A 26,005-nucleotide genomic window follows, 5' to 3' on the forward strand; every position below is an offset into this window, starting at 1 on the left:
CCGACAGAAAAAATATTGAAGGCAGGATAATAATCTGAATGAACTGACTGCACTGATTACGTTTTCAGGTGTATTTTCTCACTTAAAAACATATTAAAACTACTTTATTCCCACTGATCACAGCAAATATAGCTACAAGGCAGAGAAAGGATAGTGAAGCTCCGCCCAACGCGCCTCAGACACACTTTTGCAGCCAGAGCAGCAAAGCTGCTTCAGCCGCGCATCAGAACTAACTGGTACAAGCAGCAAAAATGAAGCAGCAGATGCGATTTTGCTGCTTTTGCTGCGTGAACGTAGCATAACTGCACAAAGATTGCCACTGTGCTAGCAACGAGCATGCTTTTAACTGGGGGGTGTAGCAGTTCTCGCCGTAAAGCAAGACTGACTCTCACGAGACTTCTGAGCCTGTGGGTGCGGGTCGGTGCTCCTGCAGTTGCAAGTGCAGTATTTCCCCCACAGACCACCAGGGCGGCCGAGAATACCTTTGTTCAACCTGAAATGACTCATTTAGTCATCCATAACGTTATGGAACACATTAATTAACTGAAAAATGTTGCATAGTGTCCCTTTAACTTCAGTAGAATTGATCACTGTAACAGTGTCAGCTGTAACTGACCCGTGTTCTCACTAGAACTAAGAAAGTATCAGCCTGTTTTTAAAGTCCTTACACTGGCTCCCTGTAGCTCAGAGAATAGACTTTAAAATACTTTATTTAGTCTATAAATGACTGAATGAATCAGCACCTCAATACATAACAGATTTGTTGTAAGTGTATCATCCTCCCAGACCACCATTGTGGTCCAACTGTTTTATTTGTTTTCCTGCCTGCTCATGTTTTTATCTTTACTTGATTGATTCTGCGTTTATATACCTTTTATTTTAATATTTATTCACCTAAATCACTTTGAATTGTCTTTTTACTGAATTGTACTATACCAATAAACTTTAAGAGGTCACCTCGTCAATAGTTGTTTTAATGTAATGGATTGCTCCTGTAATGCTGTGTATTTTTGCTGCTACATGTTACAGGATGGCAATAACATTTCTTTATATATCTTTCATTCCATACAGAAATGTCAGAGACTGTGGTATTGCATTGTATGTTGTCTTACTCTCAAACCAGCTAATGGTGTACACAAAAAAATCAAGAGCATGTTCGCTGGAACCTCAAAGAAAGTATCCCATGGCGGATCTCCTCATATGTCTCATAGAGATGGATCACAGTCTAGATCCAAAGTCAAGAAAAGGGATGCTTTACCACCACCATTTGCCGAGACAAGTCTCTCAGCATGTTTTGACTCAAAGGACCTTTTTAGCCCTACATCTCTTCTCAAAAACATCCCATCTGATAAACCCGTGTCTTTGCTGGAACTACCCCATATAATCGGTCAATTTGGCTCAAAGAAAGCCATAGCTGAGGCAAAATGGACCGATGGACCTCGACTAATGGCTTCTTTCTTAGAAGCTGACATCCCCATTAAAGCACGTCAGCTGAAAGCAGAGAGGTAATATTGTTTGTTGGTGAAAAATGTACATTAATACAAAAAAAAACAATCTCATGGTCAAGCTTTACCTTTCAATGTTTTTTTTTAGACCTAAGGGAGTTTCTCATGCTGATAAGCTTTGTTTTTTCAGTCATGAAGTAGATATGACAGCATGCAAGAAGGGCAAAAGGAAAATGAAATATAAAAAAGCTACCAAACTAAAATATGCTCTCACTGGCACAGAAGTTGTTCAGATGTTTGCCGAGTATGAAAAAATAAAGGAATTATTTTTCCTGAAAGAAGTGGATGAGAATGCCTTCAGGTAAAACTGAGAATTTGGCAAAATGGGATTTTCTTCATTCCTTTGTGTTTTAAAGGTGAAATTAAAATATGAATGTAGATTAAAAAGTGGTTTTGGTTCACAGGCCTTATGATCTGCAAGTGGTCCCTGCTGAAGATGCTGGTCCTGAGCATTACATCTTCTCTTCTGATTTTGTACTCCACGTGACAAGAACAGGCTTTGGTGGAACCGTCACTCTTGCAGAGTGGCACAGAGAGTACGTTCTGTGGACAGCTTTGCAGGACATACATTTTTTCAGACACTTCAGAGTGCAAAAAGCTTTTTCCAGGTAAAGTACTTCAAATGTAAAGTTGTCTTTGTAACAATTTCAGGATAATATAGACAATTTTATATTCATATGCATTTCTTTTAATCTTTGTTGTGGATTTGAACGGCAGCTGGCATAAGATGGTACGCATAATCAGTTTTCAGCAAAAGTGTAACCATCTCCAGGATCAACTTCTTTTAGCTGTGCCTCAGTTCAGAACTGCTGTTCATCTGTTATTTGGGTAAGTTAGTGATAGTCCTGTCCCTATTTAGTTTTGAATTGTGATAAAACTAAATCTGGCTTTGAATCTTAAGCCTTAAGAGGAAATAAAAAAAGTGGGACTTTTAGGCTTCACTTTTATATTTCTATTCCTACAGAGTACTTGAGGAGCTACAAGGAATAAGCAGGATGAATTTGGATGATTTTAAAAACATTTCATTGCAAGAATTCAATGAAATACTGGAAACAAAAAGGAAAGAGCTTTTCCTGTCTCTACAGAAGTTATCTAAATACCATGTGGGACTTCTGAATGTGGTATGATAAATCCCTCATCCCAGTCATTCAAACATAGATGCCATCTTGGACGCAGAATGAGTATGGTATTTATCTTTTCAATTAAAAGCAGGCTTATCTCTTCACTTTAGGTGAAAGACGGCAGCTATACATATCACAGGGAGCTTCTTATGCAACTAGAACTTGCAAAAAAGTTGAATAGATCTTCTGAACCGATTCACCTGCTCTTGGACCGCCAGCGCAACCTGAAGAAACAACTGACCCAGTCTGAAGGCATCTTGAAGAAACTGGGAAACTTTGCAGCACTCACCCATCAGATGATTTTACAGAGTCTTGTTACCGTCGTCCATCAAGATGCTAGGTCTTTCCTCGACTGCTTCAAGGTATGAAGAGAAAATAAATCCCTGCAGATTGTTAGATATCATTCATATTAACTGAAATTAAAAGGGTAACATGTAATAGACAAAAGAAAATAATTAATAACTACAAAGTGGAAGGCAGATGATACATAATGTTCATAATTTTTTCCAATACTGAAGAAACAACCTGATTATGATGTCAGGGAATACAACTGACAGGTCCCTGATTAAATTTTAGTTGTAGAGTAGTTAAAGGCAGGGTCAATACAAAAAACAAATAGTTTAGGTTTTAAACAACCTGCACAACACTGTTTGATCTGTTATCTGAAAACAAAAAATATAGCACAACTGCAAACGCACTAATGCCATAAAGTTAATGAGCATTAATTAGAAATGCAGCCAGGCTCGTTGTGGTAGTAGCAGAGATTTGCAGTTCATGTGGGAAAAGCTGTAAACGGATAAATTAGTAGTAATTCCCTACAGAAATCTGGTATTTATGGCAGAGGGAAAAGAAGCAATCCATAAGACATGTTTAAAGTTTTCTACCATGTATTGGGCACTGCAAGCATGGGAGAAATACGTTGTTTTGGTTTCCTGAGACCCAAATAGAAATACCAAAGTGCAAACTGCTTCTATGGATTAAACTAACATTCTTCTGAATGGACCACCATTCCTCCCCACAATGATACGTGGTGGGGGCAACATCCTGCTGTTATAGACATGCTTTTCTCCGGCACTAATAGGAAATATTTTTAATCTGGAAAATGTCTCAAATACTTATCTTTTACCATTTTTGTAAATTTAAACCATGGTTATGTTCCAGGATAATTTCACAAATACAGTCAGTTTGTTTCAGTTCTTGATTTCTTCTGTTCTGAGTTTCCTCTTTCAAGGAAACTCAGAACTATAATAGGCGACATATTTGTGGAATTGTCGAGAGCCCAACATGAAATGTTCTCCATGCTGCCCTCTTGGCAGAGGCTTTGCAGCATTCGATGCAGGTCCAGCAAATTCTGCAACAGTTTCTTCCCCACTGCCGTTAGACTGCTGAACTGTTGAGAAAACTCTAAAACATGTCACAGACTCTGCATCAAACTGATAACACCAAACCAAATATACTGCATATTTGCACTATATATATTTAATACTCTGAAACTCCATATAAATGCGTTTTTTGCACCATGTCTGTTTATATTTGACCACTTCTGCACTTCAAGGAATGGAAATGTTCTGAAAGCTGTACAAAACAAAATATCAATAAAAGTTGCCTATGTCTAATAAAGTTCATTTGTGTAGAGTTAATATGCTGTTTAATGTATTATTGTTTTTTTCAGAGAGTTTCATCTCAGCAGTGCAGTTTCTTCTACACTAAACTGTGTTTCACTGCTGATGGTCAGCTCAGTATTGATCCACCAATCTGTGAATTCCAAAAAACACTGACAGAATTCTTTCTTGGGGCTGGCAACAATGTTGTTCAGGTATTTCTTTTACATAGCAACTTAAGAGTAATTAATCAGTTATTATTAGTATAAAATTGACTATTTTTAAACTGCCCTCAATGCAATGTTTCCCCCCCCCCCAGCTTTTTACAGACTAACGAAATTAATTCTCTGCATTTAACCCATCCCCTTGGGGAGCAGTTGGCTGCCATTGTGTGGCGCCTGAGAAGCAGTGTGGGGTTAAGGGTCTTTGCTCAGGGACCCAGAGTGGCAGACCAGACTATTGTTTGGTAACAAACTATTTTCATCCATTGCAGATGTGTGAACGTTTAGGATTCTTCCTGGACATCAGAAAAGAAGTTATTAACTCGGATCCAGACCTAACCTCAGAACTCAGTTGTATTAAATGGTCTACAGTGACAGGTATGATATTCTGTTTTTGCTGATATTACCATTGTGCTGTAGTAATATCAATTGGTTTGACATGCATGGAACAGTGTAGACTTGGATTATTGGGACCAACTAAATTAATTTGGATTCTTTTACTGTATTTTTACTATTGCAAGAAGGAAAAGTTGTGTATTGTTCTACAGGAGCAAACACGGTTCAAATGAACAAAATACTGATTGGGAACCAGCTGCTGCATTCTGAACCACCTTTTTTGATGGTGCAAAGTGAAAGGATTAAAGGCTGCTACTATCCTCTTTCCAAAACAAAGTTAGAGTGGTATATCAACACTATTGATGTGACAAAACAAGTTCAGACTGAGCAAGCCAAAATCATACAGGTAAGTGCTTATTTTTATGTCCAGAAGGAGCTTATCTTTAATTAATTCATAAAAAGAATCACAAACCAGAGTTAGAAATATGTGTATCACTCATATTTCTGTCATGTTCCTTTTGGACAGGTTACAGAGTTAGAAATAGAGCAGGTGTGCAAGAGTTATACATGGTTAAAGGACAGCCATCTGTTTGCCAGTCAATGGAGTCCGGCTTCATTGGAATCCCTGAAGGGGCAGCCTGCATCTGTGTATGAAGAGCACATTAAAAAGTTGCACCACTGGGCTCAAAGGATCCATACAGTGTGCCCATCAACTTGTATATCCAGTAATCTGATTGTCATCGATTCTACCCATTTAAAGGAAAATCTATGTACGTGGATACAGCGTAAACCAAAAGCTTCCTTTTCAAGAACCCCTTTTGTGCATTCTACAATCTCAGCAACAGAACATTGCGGAATTAGACACATTTACAAATCAACAGTTTAGCTAATGTATTAGATTTTTTTCAATTTGTGCGTTACCCCACTAAGATGCACTTGAAGCCTGATGAGCAGTCGCTTACTGCCAGAATGGTTAAAGAGATGTGCTTTGTGCTTCATGATAAACACTCTTCATTTTCCTGTTGTTTTAAGCAGTGCAGCAGCTTAGCCTCATCAAGGAGCAACTTCAAGAGCAACTTGTTGACCAGATGAAGAAGGAGTCAGAGAGCCTTATATCTCTCATGGAGAGGATGACTGCCGAACTTAAAACAGAACCAGAAGATGTGCATGACTTTTCAAAATATGCACTGATGGTATGGAAACCCTTTAAAATATCATGCATAAACACAAAAAAGAGAAAATATGAGAGTAGTAAAGTTTAAAGGTGGTAACAGCAAATGACAATACAGTTCTAAAAAAGGACAATATATAGATGCACATAATGTTTTCTGGAATCCTGGTAAGTTAAGAGATACAAAACTGATTAGTCTGAATGTTTACTCCCGGGTAGCCGTAGCCTCTGTCCTACCGTCAGTGTTCTGTCTTGCGGGCTGACTTATCTGATCCACCGCTGTGCTCCTCTGATCCTCCACAGTTAGCCTCTATAGCTAGCCCCTGCCAGTCGTAGCCTCTCCCTAATGGCGCTGTTCCCCCGGTGGACTCTTCCAATCTCCTGTTGTGGTTCCTTAGTTCCAGAGGGGTTCACGGCTGGCAGCTTCTTCCTGCTCCTTGAGCTCTCCTGCCAGTGTTCTCACACTGAAGGCCAGACAACTTTGGCAGAACAAGTCTCCTTTTTTTCTTTGAAGCCATTCCCTTATTTACAAAAGCCATATGCTGCTTATTCAAACATAGCAACCAGATCTAAATAATCTCTCTGTATTGGAAATTTTTAACCTTTTTTCTTTCTACCCCAAAGCAAAGCGCTCCAGACCTCCTGCAAAGCAAAGCCTAGAGCCTCCGCTATTCCGCTCCGACTTATCCATGGAGCTCGAGGAGAGCATGTGCGATATTATCATTAAACTCGTTGGAGAAATGAACGCTTTATTTCATATGACATGTTAAAAAAAATCCCCATGAGCATCCAGCATATGTGCGGTTTCTGATGGAGATAAGAAATCTGCTTCCTGGTACCTTGAAGTACCAATAGTCTACATCCAATCTTTTAAATAAACAGTGTTAGTTTTTAAAAATTATATAAGAATTATGCTCTAAATTGTACTTACCGATCTGTCGTTACTATATTTTTAATTTGACAAACCGGATCACCTCGCTGCACATTTTGAGTATGTTTGGCTCAACCTGCTGCTGCAAAGCAGGATTCTCCACTATGAACACAATCAAAAATAAACATGGATCCAGGGTCTAAATGAGCACCTTGATATGTGCTTTATAATGGCTTTGTCTCCATTCAAACCCAGGTTTAAAGCCTTGCAGGACAACCTAAAGCTCACTGCTCTCATTAAGCCAGAAAAAAGAAAAAAACTAAAGAGTCAGTTCAGGTGTTTTATAAAATATGTGAATTAGGAAATTGTCTATATAGCAAACTTAACGGTTGTTGTTCTCTACTTCAAAAAACACTTTAGATTTTAAAATGGAAAAATGTTACATTTTTTAAATTTTTTTATTTAATAATTAAAAGTATAACATGAATGCATAAAAAACAAATTTCATTTCAGTGTTAAATTCTGTTTATGGTAACAGATTATAATTAAAAATGTCTCCAGACCTTTACTGGTTGATGATTTTCTTATTCGGACCGCGCTGATTTTTTATTGGTTACCCTTAATCTTGGGAATCTGGAGAACCCAGGAATGCTGACAGATTTGTTTCAGAAGGTTTTGCCTTCTGTCTGAATGTATCTTAAAGCTACAATGTCTAATTTTCAGTGACAAAATGGTCTAATGGTCAGACTGTGGCGACATCATTTTTGGTGGAAAAGTGCTACACATTGGGTTTCCTTAAATAATTCATATGCATTTTATGCTCCTTAACCAACAAACCAAAATGCATTTAAATCTAGATGTGAAAAAAAGAGGAATACTTGTAAATTACATCTGCTTGAGGTTGTGTTCATTGTTTTTTTTTTTTGTGTGTGTGTTATGTTATTGTATGAGGCTAAACATATTATAGTTTAGTCAACTGGGTTAAACAATAAAAGCTAAAAGTAAAAAACAAAACAGAAAAAACGGGGCTTGATTCTCCTTGAGTTAAATAACACCAGTCATGTATCAATGCATTTTAGTGAGTTCTAAAACATTTAATACTATGATTAAAAAGGTTTTCTTGCCTACTGTCCCCTTAAAGTTTATTTTTGCACATCATGAGTTGTGCTTCAAAGTGTTTTGTTCATATATAAAGTTTATGCATGCAACCTGTGGTTAGCCATTGAGATAAATATCTCTGCAATAGTTTTAGCTTCTTCCCCCCAACATTTATATGTACTGTGGAAAGATAATGTCTCTCTGGACCCACTGAATCCCCAAATTATCTTTATATTGCCAAGGATAAAGTGATATATATTGTCAGAGAATAGGCTCTATGCACAGCTCCACTACTTCCTGAATTTAATGCAGCTCCTTTGTTTCCTGTCTTTCATGAATAGATGCACTGATTAATCCAGGTGTGTATGACCTAAGTAACTGGCCAGACACACCTGGATTAATCAGTTCGTCCAGTAATGAAAGACAGGAAACAAAGGAGCTGCCTTAAATTCAGGAAGTAGTGGAGCTGTGCATAGAGCCCATTACTGGGACACAGGTATAAATAGTCTGAGTAACACCTGGGAGGAATGAAGGTGATTGGGCGAGTGGCAAGGTGCATCTGCTTACTCTAATTAGCAGAGCGGAACAAAGCAGGAAAGGCAAACAGCCTACCAGCCCTAAAAACTAGATGTACAGTCAGAATTTATGACAGATATAGTAAATACATACTCCTGTTCTTCTTAGGAGAAAAATGGCTACTATTTAATATATTTTAACACAAAGTTATAAATTATTTATATAAAATAGAGTTTTGGGACTCCTAACAATTGGAATGCTAAAAAAAAAGTAATTTCTTGTTTGTTATTAAATGTTTAAAAAATTGAGGTTGGGTCTTTGCTAATGAAGATGCCTGCATCTGAAATACATTTTTGTTTGTTTCACAGTAAAAGAACAATTTATGGAAATTGTCATTTTAGTAACAATACTTAATTTACGATAAAATATTTTTAGCCTAAAGCAATGTTTTATCCATTAAACGTTAAAACATTTTAAAAACAAGCTAGTATGCAGTGTTAGCATTGTTCTATTCTTTTAAAAGATTTGGATACTTGTGCAACATTTAAGCACTGAGCAATTTCCTATCAGTGTTGTCTGTCTTATTGCATTATTGTTTTTGCAGCACATAAATGTCCTACATTATATTTTATCATCTATGACATCAGCACGGACAGCTCTGAAATAGTTTAAAATAAATTTTTTCCTGATTGCTTTAAATCACAATTAAGTTGTGATAAACTGTCAAAGCTGTCCAATAACCACAGTGATTTTTTTTTTCACCGTGCAGGTCAGGGAGTTTATGAAAATGTTGGCCGACATGCAGAGCCGTTTGGAATACATTCTCTCGCTCCGTAATGCAATTTGCATGTGCTATAGGAAGATAAGTGAGCCGGAGCTGACTTTGGAAGAGAAGGTACACTGGCAAAGATGGGAAAATTATGCTACATATGAGCTACATTATAGATATATTCTCTAGTTATGTGCATAAACTTGAAAATTTGCAACTTTTTGACCAGATCTCAATATAATAGCCTCTTTATGTGTATCTGTTTGTGCTCTATGTTTAGATGCTGGGATTGTGGGACAATTTTAACCACCTGCTAAAGCAGGCAGATACTCTCGTGTCCCAGAGGCTTCCTTCAATGTGTAATGCATTGGAAACAATGTTTTCATGTTTGGTCACTGAACTTCAAAATATAGTCTCTAAAGCCTCTTCCGGGCCTTTTGTTGACCCAAGCCAGAATGCCAATGAGATGGTTTCTAAATTAAAGTGCATGTGTGACCATGTTCAGTCACTTAGCGCAGAGCTGGAGGAAGTTAATGGCAGCAGTCAACGCATGCAAGGTTAGTTAATATCAGTAATGTTTTGATTGACATGTGACAGGAAATGAAAAGAGGCTGGCATGTTGATATCTATGTAAAAAAAAAACAAATCTCTGATATTGCATCCCCTTAGATCAGCAGCTGGACATAACTACTCAGGAAGCAGATGTCCAGAAGGTCATAACTCGTAAAGAGTTGTGGCAGCTTACAGCTGATTTTACTTCATGGAGGGAGAAGTGGAGTCAACAACCACTTGTTGAGGTAACATGACAAATCATTTTCAGTTTTAAGGGGAAATATCAACCAAGATCCAGTTTTAGCCATTAAATACATTTTGTTTTGTTTGCACGTTTTTCTAGGAGTGCAGAAACTGTTTGTAGTCTCTCCCAGTGCTCCATGGATATCTTTTTTTATTCCGTTTGTCTCAAGATTTAATCTGTTCAGTTTTCTCTATTACCTATTGTGTTTTTAGAACAAAAATGTCAATGTGTTTCTGTAGAACTGCTAAAAAATATTGTTGACATCTGGCTTCCTAATTTTGTAAAGCTGACATTCTTTTTCTCTCAGTTCTTTTGTAATCTAAGCTCAAGGATGCTGAAGCTCCAAGTGGAAAAGTCCAAATGTTTGGTTATTCAAATTTTTTTTATACATGTACGCAGTTTCTGCACTGCTAGATAATCACGGCCCTGCTGTAATACAATTTTTATTAAATTTTTTTTTTAAATGGCTAAACGGGGCGGAGTAAAATCCTCTGTGACCTGGAGGGTGGGGGTGATGAAAATACAGTACGTCCTCAGAACAGCAACAATAATGAAGAATCCAGCCAGAAGCATTGCAATTGCACGTTATAGATAGTATAGATCACAAATGAATGATCTATAAATGTGGAAAGGAAGGTCACAGTGAGCAAGACACCTCCATTTTAAGTTATGCTTTAAGTTAATTTGTTCTTTTTCTAGCATCTGTTTATTTATTTTTATAAAGCTAAAGTCTCATTTAAATCTATCATATTGGGGATAAGCATACATGGATAAATTACACAGTTTTTATAATTTTATAAATCTGCATTAAACGTCCTTTTTCTGCCGATGTGCCTTTATTATTAGGTTGGCGTGTCAGAGGCTCAGGAGAAAATTGCCTTTTGGAAAAATCAGACAGAGTCTTTGAAAAGTCTCCTTCCTGCTGGCGATGCGGTTCTAGATGAAACTTCACGAGTCCTTGAAAGATTAAGCCTCCAGATTGAGGTCTTGGAAGAGCTAAAGAGGCCCACAATTCAGGAGAAACACTGGGGAATTATATTTCAAGGTTAGAGACCTTGTCTATGTATATTTTAATATTGGTAATGATGGCCACAACATAAAGTATCTGTTGTAGACAGGGACTGGTAAATATATTTTTCTTGGATTTTTTAACTTGCTATCATCTTGAAACCTGAACATTTACACTAAGTGGTACTTATATTATGAAATGAAGGGGCAAGGATTTGTATCCCTTTTTGTAAATAAAATTCTTGTTTGGTGAGATATGTCTGTATTTAGAGTCAAAATGTTGAAGAACTACATTTTGCTTCAATCAGATCAGTGTCTTTTTGGGTGTATCTCTATCATCTTTGCACACCTAAAGAAAATATGTCTGCCCCACCATCTTTTCAAAATACATAATGTCCGATTAGTTGGAATGTCTTTGAGGTTCACGTTTGAAGACTTGTCACAAAGACTCTGGATTTAACTATGAATTCTGACTGGATGGGTCCTATACAGAATATGCTATGATCCATTCAATTCTATTGTGTTCTAATTTCATGTTTTTGTTAGATAATTAGTGCCATTAAATTCTTTTTAGGGTCAAAGTCATTACAGGCGCATAGCACAGAAACACGTCACTCTGTTCAGATTTTTTTTGTATAAAAATCTGAAAATCTTGTATTTTTTCATTTTAAAATAATGTTCTACTTTGCTTTTGTCTATAATACAAAAATGTATTGAAAATACACCATAACACAATAATAATATACAAAATACAAATAAGTCTAAGTGGTATAAAGATTCAAAAATGGAACTACATGTGATTCCAGTGGTTGATATGTATAAAATGTTGTGTTTCACAGGCATGGGCCTCCTGGAAAACCCAGAGAAAAACTTGACTGTTGGTCATTTTTTGTCAGCACTTATGTCTGAAACCGATCAAATACTAATACAGAAGGCAAGTAAACATCACAGAGATTATATCCAGAAATTGTCACAGTAGTGATTGAATGGCAACAGCGACACCATAATCTGTTTTTGGAAATCAGGTTTAATGATCTCTTAACATGACCAGTACCTTTTATATGATCAGGTATGCAGGGAGGCCAAAACAGAGTGGGATTTGGAGGAGCGCTTCCAAAAACTTTGTTTACAGTGGAAAGAGAGACTCTTCCAGCTGCATGGGTTCATTGTCCCTGTTTGCTCTCACTGTAAGGCTCAGTTTGGATTAAACAAAAAAGAGATACAAACAGAATCCACTGATTCCAGAGTTCAATCTACCTGTCCATACTCCTGTATGGATCCCACATTTACCATTGTTGGTGAGACTTGACTATCTAATCTATTTGTATAATTGCATTGTGTTGCAGATGAATTACTGTGGTGACTTCCTCCTGTTGAAGTTTATGTTGCAGCAGTTTTCTTCTACTTTTTCTCCCAGGAATAGAAACGCTCATTGCTGAAGCTCAGAGGGATTTGATAACACTTTCCTACATGTTGAAGTCTCCACAAAGTGTTAAGTTCAGGCTGCAGTTCGAGGATTTTGTTCAGTCTCTAAATGTTCTTGGTAAAGTCATCTTTATTATTTAACAAAGATTTTCTGTGTCCACGGTACCTAAAAAATGACATTGTTTTCCTTTTTATTTGTAGCTAAGCTGCTTGATTTACTAGAAAGATACCAGCAAATGTGGGCCTTCCTGACAAAGACATTTAGAAAGACTTCAAATTATGATGAACTAGTAAACTTGGTATGTACACAATTTATACAGATCTCATTTTAGTGCTTTGAAACATCATTACATGTGGGATTTATTATTTCTTTTCAGCTTAACAACTTTCAACAAATTGATGATGTTTTTAAAAGAGTGATACAGTTGATCTCAAAAGACCTGCATGTGTGGAGCTTTGTGTTGTCTGAAATGACACACAAACATGATGGTGAAAGCATTCGGAAGAATCTCATGGATGGTTTATTACTAATGGAAGACATTTCCAACCACATGGATAAACTTTTTGAATGCTTTTGTGAGCAGTTTCCAAGACTCTACTTCATGAGTGACAGGGAAATAATAAAACTACTCTCCTTTCATCCATTGGTATCAAAACAGCAAATTTTCCTACGGAAATTATTCCACGGTGTGCATCTGCTTGAAGTGGAGCATACATCAAGGTCAGATACAAGACATCTGGAGAACTTAAGGTCTTCATCCAAAAATCCTGAACAAATGAAAGTTCTGGGGTTTTTTGGCAGCCTCCAGGAATACATTTCTTTTCAACCTCCTGTTGGCCCAAACCCCGATACCCTAGCTTGGCTATGCTCTTTTGAATATCACTTGAAATTGTCAGTGCAAAAGCTCATAAAACAATGTGCAGCACTGCGAAGCCAGCTTGAACCTGTCAGTCAAGATTCAAAATACAACAGTGCAGTAGGTGGCCCTCAGTTGTGCGATGCTACTAAAATTGAAGATGTACACCCTTTATTAGATTTGCTGGTGGATTTTCCACTTCAGTGTCTTCTGGTGGTTGAGGAAGCATTCTGGTGCCAAAGTGTTCTAAAGACTTTGGAAAAAGGAAGTCCTTTAAAGTTGAGCAATGTCAAAACACACAACTTATCTAAACTGAACATCCTTGGCAATGTCATCAGAAATAAAGTTATTGGTTCAGTAGAGAAACCTTTGATTTCCAAATATGGAATGGTGTGTCTGCGTGCCCTGATACAACTTGCAATGAAACATGAGCAGTTACTGTCTCGACTTGTAGACCAACCAGGGGCCCTTGAGTCATCTTTTGAATGGTTAAGCATGTTGAAGTACCATATTAACTCAGAGGAGGGGATTCTGGAATGCAGTGATAATCCATCATGTTATGTGGATATCTTGGACCACCATTTCCAGTACGGCTTTGAGTATTATGGACCAGATGAATGGTTGATGGTAAATACTCCCTCTACGGAAAGGGCAACGCTTGGGATTGTTCTTGCTCTTACAAGATACAGGCCCGGGTTTGTAAATGGACCATCCATGTCCGGAAGAACAAATACTGTAATTCAGCTGGGCCAAGCCCTAGGACAACCAGTCGTGGTTAAACAGTGCTTTCCAAGCATGGGATCTTCTGTTGTCCAACGGATGTTGCTGGGTGCCATTCAGGGAGGAGTGTGGCTGTTGTTGGAAAGTGTGGATTTACTATCCCAAAATGTCCTTTATGTACTAGGACATCTTCTTACTGACATTCACCTCTACTATTTCAATTTGCAAAAACAAAAGATTAAAAAACTGTGCAAGATGGAAGAATGTAAAACCACAGCCGGGTTTTCTGGTTGCATAAATGCTTCAGATCCTGAAAGCCCTTTTAAGCTTTTAGGGAAAACAATCTTTCCCAACCCAAGCTATGGATGTTTTCTCAGCTCATCAAGTTGGTGTTCATCAAATATTCCAGAAAGTCTGCGATTTACTTCCAGACCAGTTTCACTGGCACACCCCGATTACAGAATTGTTGCTGAAGTGACACTGGCTTCTACTGGTTTCTTAGAAGCAGCGTCTTTAGGTCATCGTCTGGTGTGCCTCCTCAGCCTGATCAAAGATTCTGGATCTCTGCCTGCTTTTTTCAATGACAGTCAAAGCTGTTTTCTTGTCATCTTGAAAAAGATAATCTCTGCCTCAGAAATATACTTACAACATGCTGTAAGTCAGAGAGAAATTTCCATTCAGGCTCAAGTGATCGCTGCTGAACAAAGTGATCCTTTGTCTGTAGAAAGTTTGCCTGACAAACATTTGGATAAAGAAAAACAGGAAACCAACTTTCCAAAGCTACGAAATCCCCAGTTGTTTATAATACAAGCTCTGATAGAGGAAACAGCAGTTGTCAAAGCCATTCTTTCTGTTTTGATACCTGAGCACAAGAAAGCCCCACAGTTCTACACCATTCTCAAGGACACATTCCCTATAGTGTCTCAGTTTCCAGATTTCAGAAAATATATTCAGGAAAGAGAAAAAGATCAACTTCAACATGCAGTTGTAGAAGAGCTGCTAGAAGTTTCCCTCTATTGTGACACAGAAGTCATAAACCAAGCTCTTACTCTCTATGAGGCGCTGCAGTTCTCTCAAATGGTCGTTCTTATAGGCCCCTCAGGTAGTGGGAAAACATTCTGTTACAACATTTTGGCTGGGGCATTAAACCGACTGGCTGGCATAAATATGCAGGGATCAAATAATATAAATAACAGAGATTCCGCAAATGTAGATCCACACGTCCCTCCGTTGAACTGGTGCTACATTGACACTTTGGTCTTTTTTCCTAATGCTATGTCCCACAATGAGCTATTTGGCTATTCTTGTAAAAAGAGAGGATGGAAAGATGGAGCTGTTGCCAAAGTACTTAAAGATTCAGAAAGAAGATGCTTTGATACCCACAAAAATGAGAAAGACAGTAAAGAGATACAATTAGTGAAGTGGCTGGTAATGGATGGAGAACCTGTGGGTCGACCTAGCTGGCTGGATTACTTAACTACGCTGGGCGATTCCCAGGATCCACATCTATGTCTGTCATCAGGTGAAACAGTCTTAGCTCTGTCACAACTGAATCTACTTTTTGAGATCACTGACCTAAAAGATGCAAGTCCCTCTGCTGTCACTCGCTGTGGCCTTGTTTATTTCACACAGCCTGATCTGTGGAAGGCCATATGGAAGACTGAAATTAAGACTCTCTCGAATGAGCATAAACTGAGTCAAGAGGTCCAAAAAATGTGGAATAGACTGGCTGATGACCTTTTCTCAAGCACACTAAGCTTGTTTGGGCAACATGCTTTAACTTCTGCAAATCATTTTGAAAAGGGTTCATGTGAAAACCATGGACTCCAGGAAATTACATCCTTCACGAGGATCCTGCGAGCACTTCTGCAACATTTTGTAAAGGAACTGAATAAAATAAACACAAAACTCCAAAAGGGCAAGACAGGTATGACACTCACAACAGACAACTGCTAACCAAGTGATAGTATCTCTGTTTCTTATTTTGACATTAAATAACTAATTTTTCAATCATGTGTGCATTTAGGTGAAACTGTTAACCAAAGCACTGAAGCTCAAGGTGATAACGAGCTTCTCGCAAGAAACATTTTCTTGGTGGCTTATGTTTGGGGATTTGGTGGACATCTACACTCTCGGTATTAAAATCTTAAATAAATGTTTTTAACCAGTTTTAAACAAATAAATAAACATCTTTTCTAATTTGTATTATTTTAAACCTTCCTGTTTTATTTCTTTTTCAGGTATTGGCCACAATTTAACGTGTTAGCCCGCCAAGTTCTGGTTGGTTCCAGGTACAAAATGCAAGTTCCAAATGAACACAGTTTATTTGAACACTTTATTGCCAACAATGGTAAAATGTGTTCCAGTTCAGATTTTATTACTCCAAAGGTTAGTTCATTAAATTAACTTAATAACTGTAAAAATGAATGAAACATCCAAATTCTCACCTACAACTTTTCAAACTATTCAAAATGTTTTTCTGTTGACACAGCTGGGGACTTACCGGCATCTTCTTAACTTAATGCTGAAGGAAAACCAGCCAGTGCTTCTTGCAGGGGAGCCAGGTTCTGGGAGAACCACTCTGAGCAACAGCTTAAGTTTTGATCAGCCCTCAGTTAAACTTACAGCAGGTCCACTCCTAAGCCGCAGAGACCTGCATATCATAATGAAAAATATTGGCAGTCAGAAGAACAGTAAAGATAATAAGTGTTCAGTACAAAAACTGCGAAGTCTGCTTCTATTAGTGGATGATTTGCATGAAGCCCCCTGTGGTAAGTAAAAGTAGAATAATTTGTATATTACATTTCATGGATCAAAATCTTTTGAAATTAATTTATGTTTTATTTTATGAAAGATGTCTTCGGTAAAGCATCAACAGTTTTGGAGACACTACGTCAAAGTATGTCAAAGGGAGAGATTCTGACATTTGACTCCTACTCCTTTGAATCTCTAAGTTCAGGAGCCGTCAACTATTTGACTACGGCTGATATCTCCACACTGGGTGATCCCGGGAGTCATGGAATATCTTTACGACTCTCACGACTTTTCTCCATCTTTGTGCTCCCAAGCCTTTCTGAAGATACTATTTTTTCTTTCTATTCTCCAAGGCTAAAAATGTGGCTTGGAAAAATACCACTTACTTGTAATGCAGAGGAAATGTCAAACTGTATCATCACTGCAACAAAAAATCTTTATGATGCTGTTTGTGAAAAATTTCAGCCCAGGGCAGAGAGACCATTCTTTTTGTTTTCTCATCATGACATTCAGAAGGTGTTTTCAGGGATGTACCTGTGGAAGCACAACATCTTAAGCACAGAAACCCATGAAGACAAAAACTTGCTTCCGAGCTCTTATTCATCCCCATCAACTGCTTCAGTAGCAGTTCTTAACATAATACATCTCTGGATGCATGAGTGCATGCGTACCTTCAGTGATAGGCTCTGCTCAGAGGACGAAATGAATGTTTTTCTGTCCCTTGTTGGCAAGACAGCAGCAACCCATTATGGATGCCACTTTATTGAAAAAACTCATGTGAACACCCTGAAAGTTGAAGATGATCAACCTGTGGAACCTAAATGTACTTCTCATTCAAAGGATCACAATTATGATGCTAAAAGTCGACATCAAGGGATGATTCCAGCTGAATGGTCCGATAGTCAAAAAGTTCAAGCGGAGATTTTATCTAGAGATTTTTCCAGAGAGGAAGCAAACCCAGAAAGTCGCACAGTACGACTAGATTGGCAGATAGAGACAGACATTCCTAGACTTGTGTTTGCTCCTGAGTTCTTTGAGGCGTCGAAATATGTAAGACAACCAGAAAACATTAAAGATATATGCTTGTATCAGCAGCAAGAGATTGATGTACTACAGCAAAAGCTGCATGAATTCTTAGATAGAAAAGTCAGTGGTGTCTTCAACATGTCAAGCAGATACATTGTGCACAGACAAGGGATGAGTCAGCTACTTCACATCTTCAGGGCTTTACTCCTACCCGGAGGTCATGGACTGCTGATTAGATCAGGCAGGAGAACAGGGCGTAAGACTGCTGTACGTTTAGCTGCCCACATCGCAGGTTATCAGGTATTAGAATTACGTTCTGATAACGAGTCTGAGTTCCATGAAATCTTAAAAGAAGCAAGGACTAAAACCAGTGTGGACAGAGTGAATGTCGTCATTCTGGTCCATGAAAACATCAGTCCCTCTGTGAGAGAAGAATTACTGATGGTTATGGCCCAGAAAGCATTCCCATTGCTTTACAGAGAAGAAAGCTTGGGTAACCATGTTTTCAAAGTGACTTCGCTGAAACACCAAAGGAAATACCTACAAGAAAGTTGGATAAATGAAAAGTAAGTGAAACATTTAGGATTTAGTCATTTTGTAAAACAATTTATCATTGAGAATAGCACCCATAAATACACCAATCATGGCTTTATGGGCAAAATAGGTACCCTCACTATATTCCGATACCTATAGCATTTCAGATTACAGTTGCTCCTCTGTTGAACATGGCACATGAGAATGGCATTTTGTCTCCCTTGCTCTAATTGATTAGATTGTAACAATTATTCCTTTTTCCTGCTTCCAGCACATTGTTTGATTATGATACTCTTTTAGAATTGATAAATTATTTTTCTTAAACTACTCTAGTATAGTTATGGTGAAAACATGAAATTAAACTTCAAAATTTAGTGGTTTGTATATGACATGTAAACTCTGAGTAATCTGTTACTCTGTGTTCCAAAGGTCTTTGGGTGAAGAATATAAAAATGTCCATGTGTTCCTGTTGATGCCTTTTGCTCAAATAGTACAAAGTGACATAACTGCAAATAAAGAAACACATGATTGGAGTGTAAGTGACTTTATATAATGGTATGAGTAATATGTTTGTGAAATTAACTATAATTTCTGATGACCATAAGTATACAAATGTTGGCTCTACTGTTTTTAATGCATGTGCAATTATCAAAAAAACTTTAAGCTTAAAACAATTTGTATGTTCTGTAATAATATATATATTTTTTGCACATTTTATTTTCCTTTTTAGGTACAGCTGTCCAAAGCCCTGAAGCTCAGCTGCTGTGTGGAAGTTTATCAGCCATGGTCTAGTCAGTCTTTGGCAGAAGTAGCTGTGAAGTGTCTCAGAATGTGTCCTAATGAAAGTGAGCCCTATCATCTAAATTCATCTATACAACATATTTTGTTTTCAATTGTTTGTTTCAAGTAAAAGTTTAATTCTTTTTTTTGTTTGTTTTTTAAAAAGCGACCAAAGATTGTTCCGTGGGAAGCTTATCTGTGGCCATTAGAGGAATCCATCAGTCTGCATGTCGGCATGCTTCCGTATTTCTAGGATATGAACCATTCGGCCCTTCGACTTATCTTGAGTTTATCACCTGCTTTGGCTCTCTTTGCAGCAAACTGTATAACCAGTGGAAAAACAAACACAGCAGGTGACTGATAAATCATCATTCTAACCCTTTGCAGTGTTTTTAAAAACAAAAGCTCTACATTTGCAGATACCTGATATTAGTATACCCATTTAGCAATTTCCAAAAGTTACTGGCTTCTATTTGTTTTTGAATTTAAATCCCTTTTACTCTGATTACCCCTCACTAGTATTCCATTACTTTGCCGTTCATTTAAGTAATAAGGTCCTCTCAGAAATGAGATGCTGTTTTGAGAAACCAGTCTATATCTGTTGTGTTATCACTGTGTCACTAAAGATTAGGATATAATCATTGAGCCATCGATATCTCTAAAGTTACAGAAGTTACACCAATTATTGTCTACTTTTTAAAATATAACATTAAAGTCAGGCTGTGTTTTTTGATTAATAGAGATCAGTATGTTGAATATGGTCTTTCTGGATTAAAACATAAAAAATGTTATTGGGATTAAAACAACTCTATCTTTTAGGATTACCACAGCTCTAACTCATTTGGATGCTGTGAGGAACGCATCTGAACGGTGTAAAAAACATCTAGTACAACTTCAAGAACAGGTTGATAAATCACAGCAGGTATTTGAGAGCAATTTCACATACCGTCATTCTAAGAGTACAGGGTTTGTCATCTTTCATTACAATATTTAAGATGTTTGTTGTAAATAACTGTATAACAGTAATCAACTGATGTGTTAGTCTCTAGGATTAACTAGTTATAATTATATACCAGAGATTTTTTTGGTTTCTCTTTTACAAAGATGATGGAAGAAATCATGGGAATTATGGAAGAGAAGAAGGGTCAGCTTGACATAGCTGTGAAGAAATTGGCTGTTGGGGAGAGAAAACTGAATCACCTGGCAGAGCAGATTGTACAGTCTCAAAATATGGTAAGTTTTACAATTTGAACATTTTCACACACAAAGAGCTGAAGTGTCCGGTTTGCATATTCATCCAGACTAGCTGTTTCTATACTTTGTAGAACCAACATTTGCCGCAGCTTTTATTTACTAAAAAGTAGACTTCTGACCAGTGTGCCCCCTACATGGTTTGTGAAAAACTTTAATTAGGAAGTCTTATGGCCATCTTACTGTACATCAATGCCTTTTTGCCACATATCTATAAAGACCATTTTATTAAGTGAACAGTCACTGGCTGTCCTGCCACAAATTTACCTGGGCTGTGGATGTCTGTGGCTCCTCCAGAGGAACCTTGGTTTGGCTACAAATCTGACAAACACTGTACTTTCCTGCTATATCAGTCGAGCTGGGCTTCTATGCCTTCATCATTTGCACATAAATAAAATCAATAGTTTACATTTTAGGAGTTTTTATAATGTAAAACTGACTGTTTGCAATAAAAAATATGGAATATGGATATGGAATGTAATTCTACTATGGAATACTTTTTGTTTTTTGAGCTCATATTGACAATTTGAATTCAACAGGGACCAAAGAAACCTACATGAAATTGTGTGACGATATTGTGAAAAAAAGTAATGAAATAGAATTAAAAAACTTTTGTACAGTAAAACACAAAGTGATGTTTGCTAATGTTACCTTAAAATGTTAACTTGTGTTTGTAAAGGAAGTGGTTTGTAGATTATTTCTGAACAACTAGTATGTGTAAAGCCATTTGGTCAATGTTTACATTTATCTTTTTGCTTTGTTTTACAAGATAAAATCAGTTTTCCTCTCAGGCCTAAAGATTGCGAAATGCCTGAATCAGAGTGATCTGGAGGAGGTCCGACATTACAGGGATCCACCTGACGTGGTGGTGAAGGTCATGAATGCTGTTTGTTTGATGTTTAAACGTCCAGCAGGCTGGGAGAGTGCCAAGCAACTCCTCGGACAGCCCAACTTTTTTCAGGTGTGTGAAGAAAGAGTGCCATCCTGTGAACGCGTTCACTGCCAGAGAGAGAACTCAGATGTTGTGTGCTTATTCATCTTCGTCAAATTAATGTAAGAGCTGCTTTGGTTAAAAAATGTCTTTTCTTTCCTAGGAGCTGGAATTCTTTGATCGCTCAAGTTTGACAAATGAGCAGGTGCGACAGCTTGGACAGATAGTTCAAAGTCCTGAGTTTTTACCAGAGTCCGTCCGAGAGGCCAGTGAGGCCTGTGAGTCCCTGTGCAGATGGGTCCAGGCTGTATACGAGTACTGCCATGTAGAACGGAACAAGTCGGACAAACAACAGTTAGAGGATGAGGCTGAAAAGGCACGACATCAGCAGCTCTTGTTGGCGCGGCAAAAGAAGAAGGCCATCCAGCGTTTAGAGGACACTGAGCTTCGGCTTCGGAAAATTAGAATTGAGCTCGAGCTCCTGATGCCTCAGCTGTATAAAGCTCAGGACCAAGAAGAAGAAGCTACTGCATGTGCTTTGCAGGTAGAGATGCATATCCAAAAATGGAAAACTGCGTTTCAGGTAATAATAAACCTGCACAGGACAATCATGTTTTCTAAACGGTATTACACAATTTCCAAAAAATAATGTTCCCTAGATTTTATATTGTATTTATAGTACAGTGAAAAACTATTAGTCTCCTTCCAGATTGTTTTTTTTTTCTTTTTCAGACATTAGTTTAAAAATTTCTTTACTGTTGGCAGTGTATATCTTTCTCCTAATTAAGTAAAATCCTCCTTTGAAAATAAATACCCTTCTCTTTTTTCTTATCTCTTTATTATAATACAGTTTGTTTGATGGCCAAATTCATTCATTGAATAATTAAGGAGGCTTGTAGGTTTTAATAACGCCTTATTTGGTAATGAATTTTTCCTCTGTTGTACCTTAGGAGACAGAGTTGTGTGGTCAGAACATACCTGGTGATGCCCTTATTCTTGCAGCCACCATCTCCTATTTGGGTCCATTTGGGGCTGCTTTACGGTCAGAACTACTAAGCAAGTGGCAGGAACTTTGCCGCACTGGAAGTATCGATATAAACCCAAAGGACCTCAGGAGCTTGCTGTTTATTGACGTAGGCAGAGAATCCATTTCTCCATCTCCTGGATTTCCCATCACTGTGAGTGAGAGGCTTCAGCTGCCTCTTGCATGGATTTTAGGGATAAACGAATGGCAGCTTGAGGACAGTCTGTCAACCAGACTTCTGGTTAAGCTGTTGCTATGGGGCCATAAAGAGGCCTGTGTTAACCGCTGGGCTCTTCTGGCAGACGTGGAGCAACATTCAGAAATGTGCTGCACTACAGGTACATCCTCACAGTCGCAAGCGTTTCATCTTGAACAGACCTAATACAAGCAACAACACTGAGCCAGGAAACATAAGGATATTGAAATTATATTTAATTTGCTTGGATAAAATTAGAAGTATGACAGTACAACAAAGAGGATTTTTAAATGTTTGTACATGCAAATCAAAATAATGTATCATGCTTAGAATTCAGTGCCCTGAGTAAATAGTTGTAAATTTATAAAAAACAAGTGTTTTGGGTTTTGATTCTACCTGCTTTAGTCTTTTAGTGACTGAAGTCTTTGCCAAATGCTGTTTGCAGGATAGATCAATATCAGTTAGATATGATGTTACAGAGTTTCTCTGAACATCAGCTTTAAAGCGTTGCCACATTCACTTGATTGGTTTTAGTCTAGACTTTACTGGGTCACTATAACACACTGCTACACTTTGATGTAACTTCAAAGCTGATAACTGCTTTATGTTGGTACATTGGAGCTTGTGGTACTACAATGGTATCAGTGCTTACTAATGACCACACTGTGTCCTTAATAAAGCCTGAAATTAAATAATTTGCATGATGGTATTATGTCTTGTACAAGTCTAGGATGTGCTAGAATCAGTATATCCTATGTACCTTCTGTACAGGTACAAAAGCAAAGTTTGAGGAAGAGATTGGGTTTGAGATGGTTCTGAGTGCAGATGATCTGCAGCTCCTTGACAAGCTGGATCTTGCTGCTGTAAAAGGTAAATTACCAAATAAGGTAACTATTATTTAAATATTAAAGAGCTTTTATCAGTCATATACTCATGTAAATATTTTCTCTTTTTAAGGATGGAAAGTACTAGTAACTCATGCGGAACGTGCAAAATCTAGTCTGGGGTTTCTTGCAAAATTGGTGCATCCTAGACAACAGTGCTTTCATGGCCCACAACAGCCTCTTCAGCCCGTTCATCCTGATTTCTGCCTCTTCCTCAGCACCCCTCTGCCTGTTAGACTTCTTAGCAGTGGTAAAGGAGATCTGCTACAATTTTCTCATCTAATATTACCCACATAAACATTTTTTTTCTAATGTTGTAATACTGTACTGAAAGTTCAGGCATTTGTTTTAATTGTTAGCTAATTTCTATAAGAAGAACAAACTGAGAGCTAATTTATCCCTACTATCTGCTCTGCAGTAGTAAAAAGTGCCTTCCAAAGGTATTAATAACTCTTGAACTTTATCACATTTTGTCACATTATGTCAAAATGTGATGTTCAATGCATATTATTACTTGTAATGCATTTTTTGATATAAGAAAAACCTGGAATTAAATCATAAAGAGGTCCGGACGTAGAATCTGTGCAGAAAACAGGATGACTTTGTGGTGATGACCTCTCACTGCACATTTGAAAGTAATGACTCAATGTTTCATTTACCCTTGTTCCCCAGAGATCGATCCGTCCATCTTGGCTCAAGTACTTGTGGTTGACCTCTCTCTGAGCTCAGAAGAAATCCAGGAGCTGATGCTGACACAGCTGTTGCAGTCTGAGTGTAGAGAGCTGCTGATTCGACACACTCGATCCCAGAATTACAATCAGTCTCTGCAGGCAAAACTGGCCTCAGCAGAGGTGACTTCAGCACTGTTTGTATTTGAATCTTTTTTCTGTGCCATACTTTTTAGAAGATTTAAAAGACATTTTCCTTCATCAATCAGTTTGTGTTGTGGGTTTATTAGGACAAATATTTTCAGAGGTTGAGCTTTAATGTGTTTCCAGTCTACCATTAAATTTGAAACTTTAGAAATAGAAAGACAGTAACATTAATACATGGCTATTATTTTTCTCATAGGAAGAACTGATGGACTATATCCTGCGTACTGACAGCTTGCTATTCAAAGATTCGGATTCTCTTCCTCGTTTGGCTGCTTGTCAATTAGAAATGAAGAAAATACTTGCTGAGAAAGAGCAGCTGAGAGAAGAGCTGGATTACCATGAATCCCTGCTAGCCTCCCCTCGTCAGTTAATGAAGTTTGCTGTTGCCCTCTACCAGGCGCTGCAGGCGGTGTCCCATCTTTCTCCTGCATATTTCTTTTCCCTGCAAAATTTCATGCAAGTGATACAAGCGCCTTTCAGTGTAAAGGGCAGGTGTTTAGTGTCATACACAACTGGAAAAGCACCAGAGAGCATTTTACCAGAGATGATAAACACAATGGTACACCAGCTACTCATACAGTACACGCCGTGTCTCTTTAAAAGACATGTTGCTGTGTTGAAGCTGTTGGTGTCTCTTACAGTGCTTGAGTTCAATCAGCTTTGCTCCGAGGCGGAAAAGTTGGTCTTCCTTAGAGGTCTTAAAGGTATAGAGCAGAACGCTGCTGAAATAGCAACTTCAGTCATCGTGTGTGAAACTGCTCGTTCCTCAGCAGACCTGCCTAACTGGATACCCCCAAATGTTCACTCCGAGCTGCTACTGTTGGAAAGGATTCCCTGTTTCAACGGATTGATAGATTCTCTCTCTGCCTCTCCCACACAGTGGCAGGAATACCTATATTTGACTTCCTCTACCATAGTAGGAAATGTTCCTTGTTGCTCTCACTCTCACCTGTCGATGCTGCAGAGGGCTATCTTATGGAAAACCATGCGCCCAGAATGCTTAGAGGAACTAGAAGACTCTATAAATGCCTGCTCACTTTGCTTTACTGCAAAAACAACAGTGAATCCAGACGTCCTTTCAAACTGTTTGGCAAGAATTGATGGACCCATTATTCTTACAGTACATACCTCAGACAGAGATATGCAGCCACGAATTGATCCTCTTCGTTTTATATATGAGCTGGCCCAGAAAGACGGAATGAATAAGGTAATTGAAATGTTACAGTTTTTATTTATATTAGATTAAGTAATATATCAGACTTTTTGAAATATTTGTTTTACTTATTTTTTCTCATATGTTTATGTGACACCTCACAGAATAATATATGTAGTTTATGAGGATTGTTTTTATGATAGATTAACATAAAATTGCCCATATTGCGAAAAAAAAACAAACAAACATGAAATTTAGCCATGCTATTTTTTTAAACCTTCTAATTCCATACTTTGTAGAGCCTTCTTTTGGTGCTTATCTTTTATATAATGTCTCTACAAGCTGTTTGAATCTAGAGCCTGGTTGAGATACAACAGCAATTAACAACTGATTTGACTTTTCAGAACAGAGATAATATTTCACTGTAGCTCTGGATTAATTTAAATCATCATTTTGTTTTAAAGTGTAGGCTGTTGTCTAGTTTTCTGCATCCATTTGCACACATTCTAAAAAGTCATGTTTTACTATCATTTGACTAAAGTCCTTTTTACATTCATATGACAACAGTTGCTTTCTTCTACT

At 37.8% G+C, this 26,005-nt stretch overlaps 1 protein-coding gene across 1 annotated transcript in view; it reads left to right on the forward strand.

Moving 5' to 3' along the window:
- The first annotated feature begins 935 nt into the window (after positions 1 to 935).
- The window catches only part of dnhd1 (dynein heavy chain domain 1), a 30,429-nt gene continuing 5,359 nt past the window's right edge, over positions 936 to 26,005 (forward strand). Inside the window, exons 1-35 of the mRNA XM_015383214.1 lie at positions 936 to 1,505; positions 1,636 to 1,806; positions 1,910 to 2,113; positions 2,470 to 2,626; positions 2,737 to 2,988; positions 4,299 to 4,442; positions 4,721 to 4,826; positions 4,997 to 5,190; positions 5,311 to 5,554; positions 5,820 to 5,977; positions 9,210 to 9,335; positions 9,490 to 9,766; positions 9,879 to 10,006; positions 10,852 to 11,050; positions 11,853 to 11,947; positions 12,083 to 12,311; positions 12,431 to 12,556; positions 12,640 to 12,737; positions 12,816 to 15,942; positions 16,042 to 16,150; positions 16,256 to 16,403; positions 16,507 to 16,786; positions 16,870 to 18,361; positions 18,759 to 18,864; positions 19,060 to 19,174; positions 19,276 to 19,462; positions 19,929 to 20,031; positions 20,214 to 20,342; positions 21,130 to 21,321; positions 21,455 to 21,874; positions 22,242 to 22,653; positions 23,283 to 23,381; positions 23,469 to 23,645; positions 24,068 to 24,246; positions 24,467 to 25,477. Of these exons, the coding sequence (XP_015238700.1) occupies positions 982 to 1,505; positions 1,636 to 1,806; positions 1,910 to 2,113; positions 2,470 to 2,626; positions 2,737 to 2,988; positions 4,299 to 4,442; positions 4,721 to 4,826; positions 4,997 to 5,190; positions 5,311 to 5,554; positions 5,820 to 5,977; positions 9,210 to 9,335; positions 9,490 to 9,766; positions 9,879 to 10,006; positions 10,852 to 11,050; positions 11,853 to 11,947; positions 12,083 to 12,311; positions 12,431 to 12,556; positions 12,640 to 12,737; positions 12,816 to 15,942; positions 16,042 to 16,150; positions 16,256 to 16,403; positions 16,507 to 16,786; positions 16,870 to 18,361; positions 18,759 to 18,864; positions 19,060 to 19,174; positions 19,276 to 19,462; positions 19,929 to 20,031; positions 20,214 to 20,342; positions 21,130 to 21,321; positions 21,455 to 21,874; positions 22,242 to 22,653; positions 23,283 to 23,381; positions 23,469 to 23,645; positions 24,068 to 24,246; positions 24,467 to 25,477 (11,718 nt within the window). The 5' untranslated portion in view covers positions 936 to 981. The remainder of the gene's footprint in view (positions 1,506 to 1,635; positions 1,807 to 1,909; positions 2,114 to 2,469; positions 2,627 to 2,736; positions 2,989 to 4,298; positions 4,443 to 4,720; positions 4,827 to 4,996; positions 5,191 to 5,310; positions 5,555 to 5,819; positions 5,978 to 9,209; positions 9,336 to 9,489; positions 9,767 to 9,878; positions 10,007 to 10,851; positions 11,051 to 11,852; positions 11,948 to 12,082; positions 12,312 to 12,430; positions 12,557 to 12,639; positions 12,738 to 12,815; positions 15,943 to 16,041; positions 16,151 to 16,255; positions 16,404 to 16,506; positions 16,787 to 16,869; positions 18,362 to 18,758; positions 18,865 to 19,059; positions 19,175 to 19,275; positions 19,463 to 19,928; positions 20,032 to 20,213; positions 20,343 to 21,129; positions 21,322 to 21,454; positions 21,875 to 22,241; positions 22,654 to 23,282; positions 23,382 to 23,468; positions 23,646 to 24,067; positions 24,247 to 24,466; positions 25,478 to 26,005) is intronic.

The sequence above is a fragment of the Cyprinodon variegatus genome, unplaced genomic scaffold (genome assembly GCF_000732505.1).
Source record: "Cyprinodon variegatus isolate N-32 unplaced genomic scaffold, C_variegatus-1.0 Scaffold278, whole genome shotgun sequence".
In the NCBI taxonomy this organism is placed as follows: Eukaryota; Metazoa; Chordata; class Actinopteri; order Cyprinodontiformes; family Cyprinodontidae; genus Cyprinodon; species Cyprinodon variegatus.